At 48.3% G+C, this 14,179-nt stretch overlaps 1 protein-coding gene across 1 annotated transcript in view; it reads left to right on the top strand.

The window, feature by feature from the left end:
- The first annotated feature begins 6,452 nt into the window (after nt 1-6,452).
- Nucleotides 6,453-14,179, top strand: part of LOC106896058 (nucleotide exchange factor SIL1-like) — a 53,609-nt gene continuing 45,882 nt past the window's right edge. Inside the window, exons 1-2 of the mRNA XM_014955779.1 lie at nt 6,453-6,571; nt 9,984-10,119. Of these exons, the coding sequence (XP_014811265.1) occupies nt 6,467-6,571; nt 9,984-10,119 (241 nt within the window). The 5' untranslated portion in view covers nt 6,453-6,466. The remainder of the gene's footprint in view (nt 6,572-9,983; nt 10,120-14,179) is intronic.

Below are 14,179 nucleotides of genomic sequence, written 5' to 3'. Positions count from 1 at the left end.
CAAGCCCCATCCAGCCTGGCCTTGAACCCTTCCAGGGATGGGGCAGCCACAGCTTCTCTGGGCAACCTGTTCCAGTGTCTCACCACCCTCAGAGTAAAAAATTTCTTCCCGAGATCTAATCTGAATCTTTTTTTCTTCCAATTTAAAACCATTTCCCCTTGTCCTATCACTACACCTCCTGGCAAAGAGTCCTTCTCCAGCTCTTCTATAGGCACCCTTCAGGTAATGAAAGGCCGCTATAAGGTCTCCCCGGAGCCTTCTCTTCTCCAGGCTGAACAATCCCAGCTCCCTCAGCCTGTCTTCATAGCAGAGGTGCTCCATCCCTCTGATCATCTTTGTGGCCCTCAGACCAGCCAGTCCATGTCCTTTCTGTGTTGAGGACTCCAAAGCTGGACACACTACTCCAGGTGGGGTCTCACGAGTGCAGAGCAGAGGGGCAGAATCACCTCCCTGACCTGCTGGCCACACTTCTCCTGATGCAGCCCAGGACAGGGTTGGCTCTCTGGGCTGCCAGCGCGCACTGCCGGCTCATGGTGAGCTTCTCCTCCATAAAATCCTGGGAGAATTGAGGACAAACAAATTGGGGCTCCATCAGGAGCATCGTGCAGGTCCCTGAAGGAAGCTCCTCGTTAGGTTTGAATTTGCTATCCAGGACTCTTCTGCTTTGCGTAAGGTGACAGGTTCATTATTATTATTATTTTATTCTGGTTTTATTATTAATTTTTATTCAGATCTAGTTCTTTGATCAGTCAAGTGTATTCAGGTCTCTTCCAGCATCTTTGTAGTTTTAATATTGGCTTAATGAAGAGGAAAATTCAATCCTTTCACAAATGTCACTGATCAGGACCCATCGGTGACAGGAGGGAGCTCAGACACGTGGAGCAGGAGGTCCCCGGTGCTTCCAGATACCCCTTGATCAGCGGTGCTAGAGCCACAGCAGCTCACCTGGACACTGCACCCAGGGCAGGTGCAAATAATTGCTAGGCCTTATCCCAGGGAAGAAAAAGCATGAAAAGTAGATGAAGATGGCTTTTAAGGTGGGAAAAGTGGTGCCAGAGACAAGTCCTGTTCTTAGGGAAGGCAGTGCAAGAATGCTTGCGTTGTGCAAGGTTTTGGTAGCTCATTGTGGTTCTTTCAGCATGTTGCTGTCAGCTCACACCTTCCTGCTGGATCCTCCACATTAAAACGTGCTGCAGGTAACCATCTCCAGGTAAACACAACATGTGTGCTCTCTTATAAGAGCTGTTGGGTTTTTAATATGGGCAAATTGTCTTCTCATGGCTCCAATTTCCAGAGGAAGTCCAAGAAATTCATGCCAGAAGCCGTGGTTTGATGTCCCTGTACTGGCAGAGCAGGGAGAGCTGAGGCAGGTCCTAAGGACTGAGACCTTTTAAGCAGACATGCGGTCATCTGGGCTTGTGTCCACCAAAACATGAGTATTTCCTGGCTTCTTGTGGTTTGGTTTGTACATAACGGGAGCCTTTGTGTTTCTGTGCCTCTGGGAAGAAGAGAGGACGGTGGCATTTGCAGGCTGGTCCTACTCATCTATTTGGGAGCAGAGGGGTACGCAGACCCAACTGTAATTAATGGAAAAGGGTAGAGTGTCCTGTGGCCTCCTAGTAATCCTCTGTTTGTCCACCAGATGTTTCCTCTCTTACACACAAGCTGAATTTCAGATTAAAGCTCCTCTTTCTCCTGTCGCTGTAGCTGCGCAGTCTTCATCATTGTCGGGACTGCCAGCCACAGGACATTCCCAAGGCGTCTGACTGACACTGCTCTGCTCTTCACAGGAGGAAAATTTCGGGTCAGGTCAGCTAAATTTTCTTCTCTTTCCCTGTTGCACCTCCCATCCCTTGGCACGTCGTGCTGGTCTCGGCCAGCATCGTTAAAATGACATTGTGTTTGAATGGGGATCTTGACACTGATTGTAGCCTGTGTCCTGAGTGCAGCTCTTCAATCAGACATCCCAATTTACACGTCTGTCTTTAAAACAGTTTTCTTAACTGTTATTGCCCGTCAAACTTCGGCTTCAGCCTGAGAGGTTCTAAGTGCTTGGGGCTCGTGGTGTCACGGGTTCAGCTGAAGGGTGCTGAGGCTGTGTTCCTCGATGTCTTTCATCGTTTGATCGTTCTCCAGCGCTGTTCTACGCTCAGTGAGGGGAGCTCTGTAAATCGTTTGTGCTCGTAGACACATGATGTGCTGTTGGTGCTTCAGTTACCACCAGCCATCTTGACAAAGGGTGGCTGGACAGATACCTGGCCTGAACTAGTCGATTTGCAGAAAATTTTGCAAGAACTATCACGGGATCATGGAATTGTCAGAGTTGGAAGGGACCTCTAGAGATCATCTAATCCAATCCCCTGCGAAAGCAGGGTTGCCCAGAGCACATCACTCAGGAGCATCCAGGCGGGGCTTGAAGATCTCCAGAGAAGGGGACTCCACGCCCTCCCTGGGCAGCCTGTGCCAGGGCTCTGCCACCCTCACCTCAAATAAGTTTTTCCTCATATTTGAATGGAACTTCCCATGTTCCAACTTGTGCCCGTTGCCCCTCATCCTGTCACTGGGAACCACTGGAAAGAGTCCAGCTCCACCCTCCTTCAGCCCACCCTTTAGATACTCATAAGCATTGATAAGGTCTCCCCTCAGCCTTCTCTTCTCCAGGCTAAAGAGCCCCAGCTCTCTCAGCCTTTCCTCATCAGGGAGATGCTCTAATCCCTTAATCACCTTTGTTGCCCTTCACTGGACTCTCTCCAGCAGTTCCCTGTCTCTCTTGAACTGGGGAGCCCAGAACTGGACACAAGATTCCAGTTGTGGCCTCCCCAGTGCAGAGCAGAGGGAGAGAATGACTTCCCTTGACCTCCTGGCCACACTCTTCCCTGTGCAGCCCAGGATCCCATTGGCCTCTTGGCCACAAGGACACATTGCTGGCTCATGGAAAGTTTGCTGTCCACCAGGACCCCCAGATCCTTCTCCTCAGAAGTGTCTTCCAGCAGGTCCACCCCATATTCCCATATAATTCCCATATTGCTCCCTCAATCTCTGGTTGAGGGCAAGGATTAATTTACTGCTTCCAGTTGACCGTAAAACCAGGGCCTGGCGAGGGGGCTGGGGAGATCCCTGGGATGTCCATGTTGCTCTCCTGGAGCTGCGGATCAGAATTCAGAGGAGGTTGGAGCTGGATCTGTTGGAGTGGCACGGCGTACGCAGTGTGGGCTTTGAGTTAGGACATGAAAGAGCGGTGCGTTCCCAGCAGCCGAAGGCATTAATGAAATATGTTCCTCTTACTGACTGGCTTTGAACTGTCACCTGTGACTACGGCAGCTGCGCTCACAGGGCTGTGCAGCACTTACTGATGCGCAGCTGGTAAAATCAGGAAAAATGGCCCTGCTAATAGAGAACATAATGGCACCGCTATTGTTTCTGCGGCCACCGGTGCAGACAGGGTTTTCTGGAGCCACGGAGCAGAACCTCCCAGCATTGTAAAGTCAAGAACAGAAGAGGAGAGGACAGCTACCAGGAACGGAGGCTTCTTTGGCTCTGACTCTTTGCTCTTTCCCTACTACCTGATTTTCTTTGATGAAAGAGGATTATTGGAAAAAAATAACCCACCCTGCTCTGCACAAGGGGAATTAGTGGTCCTCCTGTAGCGGTTCTGGTGCTGATGCTGCAGCTGTGCAGGGCGCTGCTGGATCCCAAAATGATGTCCTGAAATCAGAGCACATGCTCCCTATGCAGGTGGGGCCACGGTTACCACCCTTTCTGCTTTGCAACCTGCCGGGGTCGTTTCTAAAAATGTGTTGTTTCCACCTGAGATTCATTTTGGAAGGCCTCTCACACCCTCTGCGTGTGTCTGTCTTCAAACGAGATGTCAGCCTGCGCAGGCTTCTCTCCAGGAGCTTCAAACCCCCGTGTTTCACATGTTAGCTCCTCCTGCCTACCTGGGACCTAAGCAAACTGCTAATTGTTGTGCAGATGTCATCTTCCAGGCAGGCAGGAGGTTGTAGGCTTGAAAGAGGCTGTACTGTCATTTGCTACCAGCCTTCTCGGTACACGTGAGCTCTATTTTTATGGGAGTGCGCGTTTTCTTTCAGCCGCTGCTTTGTTGAATTTCTTTTTCTTCTTTTTCTCTTTTTATTTCCTGGCTTGCAGGTAAAGTTTTAGGGACACATCTATTTTTCATTATCTCAGTTTTGCCGCTTGTTTTATAACTGAAAAAAAACCCCACCAAACCCCCTGTTTCCTATGTAATAAGCAGCAGTTTGTTCTGAGATGAGTTGAAGGGGGAACCGTGTGTCGTGGTCAGTCTGAGATTGAGGTCCTGATGGTGCCATCGACCAGAAGGGCATGGAGATCTTCTGGGAGCAGATGGAGTTTGAGCCCCCTGAATTCTGCTCTGGGCTTTCCAGGTCGGGAACCTGGGTGTTGGTTGTAGCCTGGTTGCCCTGGGCCATGTCCCAAGTTGAGAGATGGAGGCTTTGGTCACAGGTCTTTCATAGAATCATAGAATGGTTAGAGTTGGAAGGGACTTTAAAGATCATCAAGTTTCAGCCCCCTGCGCCAACTAGATCAGGTTGCTCCAAGCCCCATCCAGCCTGGCCTTGAACACTTCTAGGGATGGGGCATCCACAACTTCCCTGGGCAATCTCTTCCAGTGTCTCACCACCCTCACAGTAGAGAAAATTGAGAATTTTGGCTGTCTTCTGAAAATAGAGAACTTTTCTTGTGCTCTGGTTGTAGTTTAGGTTTGTGGGTCCTTGAGGTGGTTCTCTGACCCTCTAGAAAAGAGGATATCTAGCACTGGGTCAGACGTGCAAGGTGATACTTCCGTGCACGGTGTGAATTAAGCAGGGGAACTTGCTGTTGAGGGATGCTGTGGGTGTCAGAAGTCCAGGTCTGTTCCAAAAGCAATTAATGGCAAAACCAAGAATCCAGTTGGTCTGGATTTGGGCTCAAAGAGAGAGGCTGCTGTTCAGGAAGAACCTGGGTCAGGAGTTTTTGGAAGCTGAAGTGCATGAGATGTTATTACTGTTTGTGCTTTCTGCTCAGCTGCTCTTCCCTAGATGTCCACATCCATCACTGACCAGCGTGATGTGGTGTTTTGCCTCTTCTGGATCTCTTGGACTCGATGATCTCTGAGGTCCCTTCCAACCACCACAATTCTGTGATTCTGTGATTCTGTGATTCTGGTTTTGGCTAAAGCAAAAGCCAAGAAGGAAGAGGAAACATAACGGGGTGGGGAGACAAGATAGCAGTAAAGGGGTGGAAGGAGAGGACTCCTCTCCCTCCATGTCCATGAAGTCTTTTGGGGGCAGAGGTCCTTTGGTGACAGGAGCCTGTGACCGTATTTTCTGCTTTGTGGAATAGAAGATGGTTGCTTCAAGGAAAGAAAAAAACCTGTGATCTGATGTGCCATCCTGACGGACAACAAAGACAGAAAGAAAGATATTTAGGACTTCATGTATGGGAGGAAATTCTTTAAAACCTGGATAGGAGTAGGAGCAGACTTGATGGAGGGATGAGTAATGAAGGAGTGTTTGAACGGAACTAATCAGTCCCATCTTCTTTCAAAAGACCTCATTTAGTTTAATTTAGCAGCGTGTAAATTTAGAGCCAATCAAAGGAAATACTTCTCCAGCCTGTGTGCTGGCAGGCTGTGCTGTTCCCTACCCCAGCAGCGAGCTGTAGGTGGATTTAAAGCCTCGTGCTGCCAAGTGGTGGGACCACGCGTGTGTGTGAGTGTGGTTGCACACTCGGCGGTGGGGATACGACCTCGTACCAAGGGGACTGGCAGCCACAAGAGCAGGACACTTCTTTTTCCCCCCCTCTCTGGTTCATTCTGGTCTGTGGGCGACTGTTTGCCACGGGACTACTTCATGGTCTGCTGCGAGGGCAGGCAGGGCTGAAGGAGCCGGTGCTCTGAGCGGCAAGGGAAGGCCTTGCACTGCTGCAGGAACCCCCAAATTCACCTTGTTCACCTTGTTTTCCTCAAGCAAAGCCTACATATGGATTTAGATAAACTCCCCATCCTTTGACAGCTGGTAGTTTTGGTTAATTTGAATTAATGCAGCTACTTCTGTGCTTAAAATGAGGCACACCCAGAAAAGGCCTTCGCAGGATTGCACTGATTTTTAGCTTTCCCTGTCATTGTCGTCTGTGGCACTGATGCAGTGATTTTAAACAAGACTTAACAGGTCTCTTCATGTTTTCCGGGAGATACATAAGCCCCTGCGGGGTCAACATAAGTTACTGTGTCGTTACCTGTCGTAAACTCCATTAGCAGTTTAAAATTGACACCCCTTGCGATTGGCTGCCCCCTCCGAGACCTGTGTGGTAACACCTCGAGGTGTTCTGAGTTCTCTGGTGTCACTTAAGCCGCAGAACGTCGCTTAAAGGATGCTAAAACCTGTGAAAACATGGACTAAAACGTTGTTGGTTTTGTTTTCCTTTGCTTTTCAGGCTGGTGGCGATGTCTCACTGGACTGGTCTCCTCTCCACCGCTCCCAAAGTCAACCTGCTGGTCTTGGTGGTCTCTGCGGTGTTTTTCTGGTCAAGCCTGAGCGACAGAGTTCCTGTAAGTGTCGAGGGCTCTGGCCAAGAGTCACACTTGCAGAGGGCTGTCCAGCCACCACAGCCTTTGGTGGGATGACAGCCCTACTTCATCCCTCTGTAGGGCCAAGTAGAACATAGCATGGTTGGTCAATCACCTCTTCTCAACAGCGGGTCTTCAATACCAACATTTCAGAAGGGCTTTTTTCTGAAGACTGTTTGCCTCGCCCCAGGAAATCCAGAATATGCTTGACCTGGAGGGTTTGCAATGGGAACAGTGCAGCTTGGGCAGCTCTTTTGTTTGCTAGGTGTCACTTTTTCTGGTGGGAGCTGTCACACGTTCCCCCCATGGCAAGAGGCAAAGCTAATTATGTGGTCTAGTGGCAAGAGGAGGGGAAGAATGTCCTCGATTAGCTTCCTAGCTGTGCCTCTGAGTCACCGCCAATGAGTCAGGCTTAGAAGAGCACCCTCTCAGGTCCTTGCATCCCATGGGCATGGATTTTGCTTCTTGCAGTGTTATTCTGGAGCTGCAGTTGAGCTGGGTTGACTCTGCCCCTTTGTGTGAAGCTACCCCAGGTTTGGACTCTGCCCTGAGCCCCAGGTGCCAGAACTCCCTGTGTTAGCAGATCTGGAAAGCTTCCTTGAGGGGCTCATGTGAGACACACTCTGTAGCAATGGAGTGGTGGGTCTTTAATTAGTTGTCAGGGGGTCTGACATGGGGTTTTGGGCAGGATTCATGCAAGGGGTGGTTGATTCTCCCCTCACCTTGTCCTGGGCTCATGGTGGCCATATCCCTCCTGTACTGCAGACAGAGTGCAGGTTGTCCCAGACCCTCCCTGCTGAGGCTTTTCAGCTCATTGCAGCGGATTTCAGACTGACAAAGCAAGGAGGCTTTTTGCCTTTGAGGAAATTTCCATTGTTCTTTGGAAAACATCTTTCTTTCTACTTTTTTAATTACAAAAGACAAACCAAAAAGGAGTCCACCTAATCCCTACGTAAATGAAGTATCTCTTGTGTGGTGTTGCCCTTTTTTGCTGGAAATAGTAATGAAAATGGGCTATTGCAAAGCAGTTGTGGGCCAAGCAGTGGCAGTAACATTTAAATGAACCGAGTCACATCCTTTTATCCTCACTGAATGTTTAGACCATGGTGCTTCTCTTAAGCAGAGCCAGTAAACATCAGCTATCTCCATTATGTGTTTCAACAGATACAAGACTCGGAGGCCCGGTGGTAAATTTACAATAGCCTGTATTGTTAAGTCCCTCTTGGATAATAATATAACAGCATAAATAAGCTAAATAATAACTGCTCTGACTCATTTATTTTAGTCCTGTTGAGTCTTGGCTCGGCAAATGTTAACATTGATTTTCATCTGCAGAACCTGGCTTTTTCTGTTTCTAAGCGTTATTGAGCTTTAACCATTTGTCATAATTTTAACAATTTCAAGCCTCTGATGCACTAAGTGCAAGGAGGAGTTAAGGTCTATTTTCCCACGCCTTCACGAAATTCCAATCCCTTCTGACAGATGAAATAAAAACATTCTATAGGTTTGTCAACCCTCTTCGTGTGTTACCGCTGTCGTTGCTAATTGTACGTGTTTTGCTCAGGCTGACATTTCTCTTGCTCAGAAGCACTCTCCTAGGCTGGATAATGGATATTTATATGCAAAGCACCCAGATTCTGCCAGAAAATATCGCATGCGTTTCTTCCAAGAAGTGGAAGAAGTGAAGGCAGAACGTGGCCTAAAATTTCCAGTTAACCTCTTCATTGAATTGGTTTTTTTTTACCCTGTGAAAACGTTCTAAGGATTAATATCAAAACACTTCAGGAAGTGAGCTGTAACTCTTACTCTAATTGCCAACAATTAGGAATAAGCTTTCCCCGTAGGCTGGTTATTTGAAATCATTCGGCGGTGGCGTTCTTGGAGATCCCAGCAGCTGATAATGCTCCCTGCAGCAGAGGCTGAGCTGCCTGGACCAGCTTATTTGTTCCTGGGAAAACCAGAACAGCAAAAACCTGCTTCCCCACCAGTTAATAGCCCGGCGTGAGATAGTACGAGGTCGTTACTACACGCTCTCCATAATTTTCTCCGTTGCAGTTTTACACGACTCCCACCAGTTCCCTTGGGAGACTTCCCAGTGAACAGTGAGGTTTCCCTTGCAGCAAGGGTTTTGGTTTTTTTTTTTTTTCCCCTGCTTTTCATCCTCATTTTTTCCCCCCCTTTGCGTAACGTCTTACCGCTCGTGCTGGCTCATCCACCACACCTCTGCCGTTCGTGTGCTGCGCTTGCGGTGTAGGTGGCGATTGAATCACTGCCTCATTGTTTTAAAAGACTTGGAGGACACCAGGAACGGGTGAAGAAAAGGATGTTCACGTTCTCTATTGCGTGGGCAGCTCGGTGTGTTTTCCCTGTGTCCTATTTTGGAAATAGCTCAACTATTTTAGATGAAATCTTCTCCAAGCCTCAAATAAGTGCATTTAAGGAAAAGAAAAAAAAAAACAAACAAAAAAAAAACCCAAACCACGCAACAAGGCTTGAGGCGTTCCACTCGTGTGGAAAATTTCAGCTGAAAAAGTTAAAAGTTTGACATATTTTTAGGCAAGGGAAAACAGGGTCTTACGACGTTACACAACCCTAATAATAGTCAGGGCTCCTGGCTCCGAGGCCGATATAGGTGAGGCTCAGAGAAAGCTTGTTTTAAACCTGCAGCCTGCACTGGAAAAGAAAATAAGCTGCATTGCTTTGTTCAGCACAAATGTCATGCTAGTTATGCATGTTTAACCTTTAATATACTTTAAATCTAAATTTAACCATGTGGAAAGAATCTCGGATGTCAAAAAAAAAAAAAAAAATTTGCTGGCGGGGGAAAAAATTTTGTATTCTCAGCCGGCACTGAAAGAAAGATCCAGCCATTACAACTGAGAGAGGGTAATGGTCTTTAAAAATTGCTCAAGTGTGTTACTGCTGGACTCGTTATATTATAGGACTTCCACGGTTAAATAAACAAATAATGTTTTATCGCTGACAATTTATACAGAATTTTATGTTCCTAACAAGATCTCTGAGCCTTATAGTCAGCTCATGAAAGAGGATGAGCTGACACTACAAAGGAAGAGCAGCACCAGAAAACAGAGCATAAATGATAAAACAGAGTTTGAAGCCAAACAGTGGTGGAGGGTTTGGCACAAGCATCTCTTTCATGAGGGAACGTTCCTCTTTGTAAACTTAGCCAGAAGCCTTTTAATTTCAGCAAAATGGAACCATCTCTAACATCTTTATTTCCTTCTCTGTAATATGATCATTTTGCCTCTAAAAAAAAAAAAAAAAAAAAAAAAAAAAAAAAATCTGCTGGCGAGGGAAAAAATTTTGTATTCTCAGCCGGCACTAAATTACCCAGATGCAATTGCTAATGAGCTGAATCTCTTCTATCCAAAAGGAGTTTGCCCTCACAAAAATAGAAGAGAGCGACACAAAAGATGACAGCGGGAAGGAGCCGATAGCGGAAGATGATGCCGATCCTGAAGACCTGGAAGTGTTTTACCCCACGCATCAGTGGCAGACCCTGCGTCCAGGTAACGTGCTGCTGACTAATTATAGCATCCCTCAAACACCACCGACAGAAGCCGTGCAGAATCTCAAAAATACCAGTTTGTTCCCATGACTGTGTGTCCTGGTGCTGGTGTTCAGAGGGAGAGGTGGGGACCCAGTGACCCAGCACAGGGCCAGGAGGCCATCGCTGAACCAGCTGGGAGCGGTGGGTAAAGTGCTTTCCGTTCACTGGAGCAGGTGGAGAGGGCTGCCAGTCACGCTGCAGGTTGTGGTGTGTCTCTGTCACTGCCTCAGAAGGCCTTTCTCTCTCTGTAGCTTGGCAAGGGACAGATTTTATACCGTTTGCTGGCACGTGGTGTCCCAGCTCTGCTGTGCCCCAGTGTGGGCTGGGGAAACGCAGCTCAGTGCCAATCCGATTAAGGATCATCAGTGGAACACTACATGGCTTTTCAACAATGGGCTTTCTGTTTGAAAACCCAGCTTTTATCCCTGTCTGTACCTCCCACAAAAAAAAAAAAAGAATTCTCTTCCCTTTTTTTTGGGTTGGTATCTTTTCTTAGGTGTGTATGGGACAGGTACGGTGAGAAAACACTGACCAAGCGGGCTGGCTTCAGTGCAAAATCCCCTGTGCTGGGAGAGGCTCTGGAGAGGATAAACCCCTTTAAACACACACAGGTGCGTGTGCGCACACATATTTCAGCAATTAGGACGATCTGTGAGCCTGCCTCTGGGGGCTTGGACGAGGTATTTAATCCACTTGTGCTTCGGCGTCCTCATGTATATGCAGGTGTAATACCTTCCCACCTCAGAAGGGTGAACTAAGTAGTAATTAATTTTTATAAAGTGCTCTGAATTTAAAAGAGCATTATCCTCTGCTCCGTATTATCGTTGAATGAAAAAATACAGGATCCATTTGTCTTGAAATTTCTGCCAGCTATAGCAGAATGGCTTTTCCAAATGTAAATCTTTGTGTAACATAAAAGTCTAGCAAAAGCCCTTAAATTTCACAGAGCTGCGGTATATACTTACGTTCCATTTTGGTGCCATTATGTATGGAAGGCGTGTGGTGTCCCTGCTTAGCATTCAGACTGGCAGATCCCCACCTCCCCTGAAGAAGCAGAATATGTATATACTTGCAGTTGTTATAAATGTCGTTGCCGGTTTAGTTCCGAAGCACCTTCTCCGTTGCTGGGGTGTCTTGTTCCGCTTTATTTCTGTAGCAGTTCCATGTTGGGCACGTGCAGCCAGGGGCTCCTGGAAGTGGGGAGCTCGTCAGCATTCACAGCGTGCTGTGGGAGAGGGATTTCAATTACTCCTCTGAAAGGCTTAAATGGTGGCCATCCTCATCGCCTGGTCGCTACAGCTCCTCATTTCACATGTGCCTGCAGATTTGGGCAGAAACCTGTCAGAAAGATGAGTTTTCCTTAGTCTCACGCTGCCAGTCTGGGTTTTTGCCTCCTGTGGGTTTCTCTGAAGGCAGATCCTGTGTGTGGACTGTGACTTGCAGTTTTCACGTGTGTATTACCCGAGGCGAGGCCGGGGAACCTGCTGCCTCCATGAGCCCATCCCCACCACCTCTGACCTGGAGGGTTTCTCCCTCGCCAGCACAGGCCCACGGTGGGGTTTGTTGACCCCCAGGCTGAGGGAAGTGGCCAGTGTGGCCACACGAGATACGTGCCTTTCTGTCCTTTAGTAAAGGCACACACATTGGCAGTGTGTCTAATCCGGACGCGCTGCCTCTTCCCATGTTTTCTGCCGTGCTTTCGAGCAGAGCCCTGGCTGGTGTCTGCTCAGCACGGGCCAAAGTGAACCACAGCACGGTGCTCAGAAGTTTGCTGTCTGCTGCCCCTCCCTGGGATGCCCCCACGCCGTCCTTCCTTCTGTCCCCCCAGCAAATGGGGCCACTCTCTACCGAGAAAGCAAATTTTTTAAATTTGAAATCTGGGTCTTCAGTTTTGAATAGTGGAAGGAACTTCAGAGTTGCATTTCCCGCTGTTGCACTCCTGTTTCATCTTGTTCCTTTTCTGAGCTCAACACAGGATTTTTCTGCTTCTGTCCGGTCCCGCAGTTGCTCATCTTTTATACATGTATTTCCATTTTTATTCTACTGTTTTTCTGGTTCCCTCTTGCTAATTGCATCAAACTCTGTTCTTTCCACCGAGACTGCAGCGGTGTCATCAACCTGTAACCTGTCAAATCCCTCCACCAAATTCAATTGTTATTGTCTGTGGAACGCTGCTTTGTGCGGTTCTTCTCTCCCTGCCTACAATGTGAGCTGGATTTTGATCAAGTGCTTTCTCGCACTTCAAGCTGCTCGGAGGGAGCTGGATGCAAACAGAGAGAGACAGTTACCCTAAGAGCTCCGCCGCCTGTAATCTGGAAGCTGGGAGATCAGTTGTCTCTCCTGCCAGCCAGCTGGGAAGCTGACGAGCTGTGGAAAGGTTGGTGAAACTTCACAAAGTCCTTTAACACTTTATTAGGCATTACTTTTTTTCTCGCTCGGCACTAAATAATGCACTAGGCACAGCTGGGTTAGGCAGAAAGGGTACGGGTGTCTTGGAAAGAATTCTAGCCCCTCTGTTGTTTTACTTTTTTGGGGATTGGCCCCATCTGGAGTGCTGTGTCCAGTTCTGGGCTCCCAGTTCAAGAAGGACAGGGAACTGCTGGAGAGGGGACAGCAAAGGACAACAAAAATGATGTGGGGCCTACAACATCTCTCTTACGAGGAAAGGCTGAGGGACTTGGGTCCTTTTAGTCTGGAGAAGAGAAGGCTGAGGGGGGAACTGATCAACACCTATAAATACTGAAAGGGTGGGTGTCAGGAGGATGGGGCCAGTCTTTTTTCAGTGGTGCCCAGTGACAGGACAAGAGGAAATGGGCACAAACTGGAACATAAGCAGTTTCATCTAAACCTGAGGAGGAAGTTCTTTTCTGTGAGGGTGTCAGAGCCCTGGCAGAGAGGTGGTGGAGTCTCCTTCTCTGGAGACATTCAAACCCCACCTGGACACGTTCCTGTGGGACCTGCTCTGGGTGGACCTGCTTTGGGAGGGGCCTGGACTAGATGATCTCCAGAGGTCCCTTCCAACCCCATAGCATTCTGGGATTCTGTGATTGTCAGAGGAAATGACGAAGGCATCTGTGGGGCTTTTCATCCTGCTCTTGGTTGGCGTCCATAGGAACTTGCAGGCTGCTTGGGTTTTAATGAGTGGGATTGCAGTGTCCTCTGAGTGGATGTTCTCACCCGTGATCAGATCACTTCTCATGGCCAGGTATCTCTTCCTCCACACATGCAGATATTTTTTTGAAGTTGTGCTTCGTTGGATGCTTCTTTCCTTTCTGACAGCACTTTCACCAGGTGATAGTACCCCTGTGATTCGGAAGCTCTCTGGAGAAGAGCAGCAGAGGTGACTTGTGATTTGCTTTTCTTACTGCTTACATTAAGCCCTTCCAAGCGCGGGGAGGGGAGTCTGTCAGCACACTGAAACGCCTCACCACTTCTCAAGGTGACCTTTGCCTCTTGGTTGTGGCAACCAAATACTGATCCCTTAGTCTTGGGGATGACAGAGATGGATGGAAGGACTGGATGGCATTGATGGTCTTCTCTGTCAAATTGACAGTTTTCTTAGGGGTTCTGTGTATAAAAGCATGTCTGTAGGTGACCCCAGATCTGCCACGCAGCATCCTGGAGCACATGAATGCTTCATTTCCCAGGAATTGCTTGGATGAAGGAAAGGCTGTGGATGTTGTTTATCTGGACTTCAGCAAAGCCTTTGATACAGTCTCCCACAGTATCCTCCTGGAGAAACTGGCTGCCCATGGCTTGGATGGGAATACCCTCTGCTGGGTTAAAAACTGGCTGGAGGGACGGACCCAGAGAGTGGTGGTGAATGGAGCTAAATCCAGCTGGTGTCCAGTCACGAGTGGTGTCCCACAGGGCTCAGTACTGGGGCCAATTCTCTTTAACATCTTTATCAATGATCTGGACGAGGGGATCGAGTGCACCCTCAGTCAGTTCGCAGACGACACCAAGCTGGGTGGCAGTGTTGATCTGCTGGAGGGTAGAGAGGCTCTGCAGAGAGATCT

The sequence above is a fragment of the Calidris pugnax genome, unplaced genomic scaffold, assembly GCF_001431845.1.
Source record: "Calidris pugnax isolate Ruff unplaced genomic scaffold, ASM143184v1 scaffold228, whole genome shotgun sequence".
In the NCBI taxonomy this organism is placed as follows: Eukaryota; Metazoa; Chordata; class Aves; order Charadriiformes; family Scolopacidae; genus Calidris; species Calidris pugnax.
The sequence above is the reverse complement of the archived record's forward strand: the minus strand, read 5'-3'. Positions and strand labels throughout refer to the sequence as shown.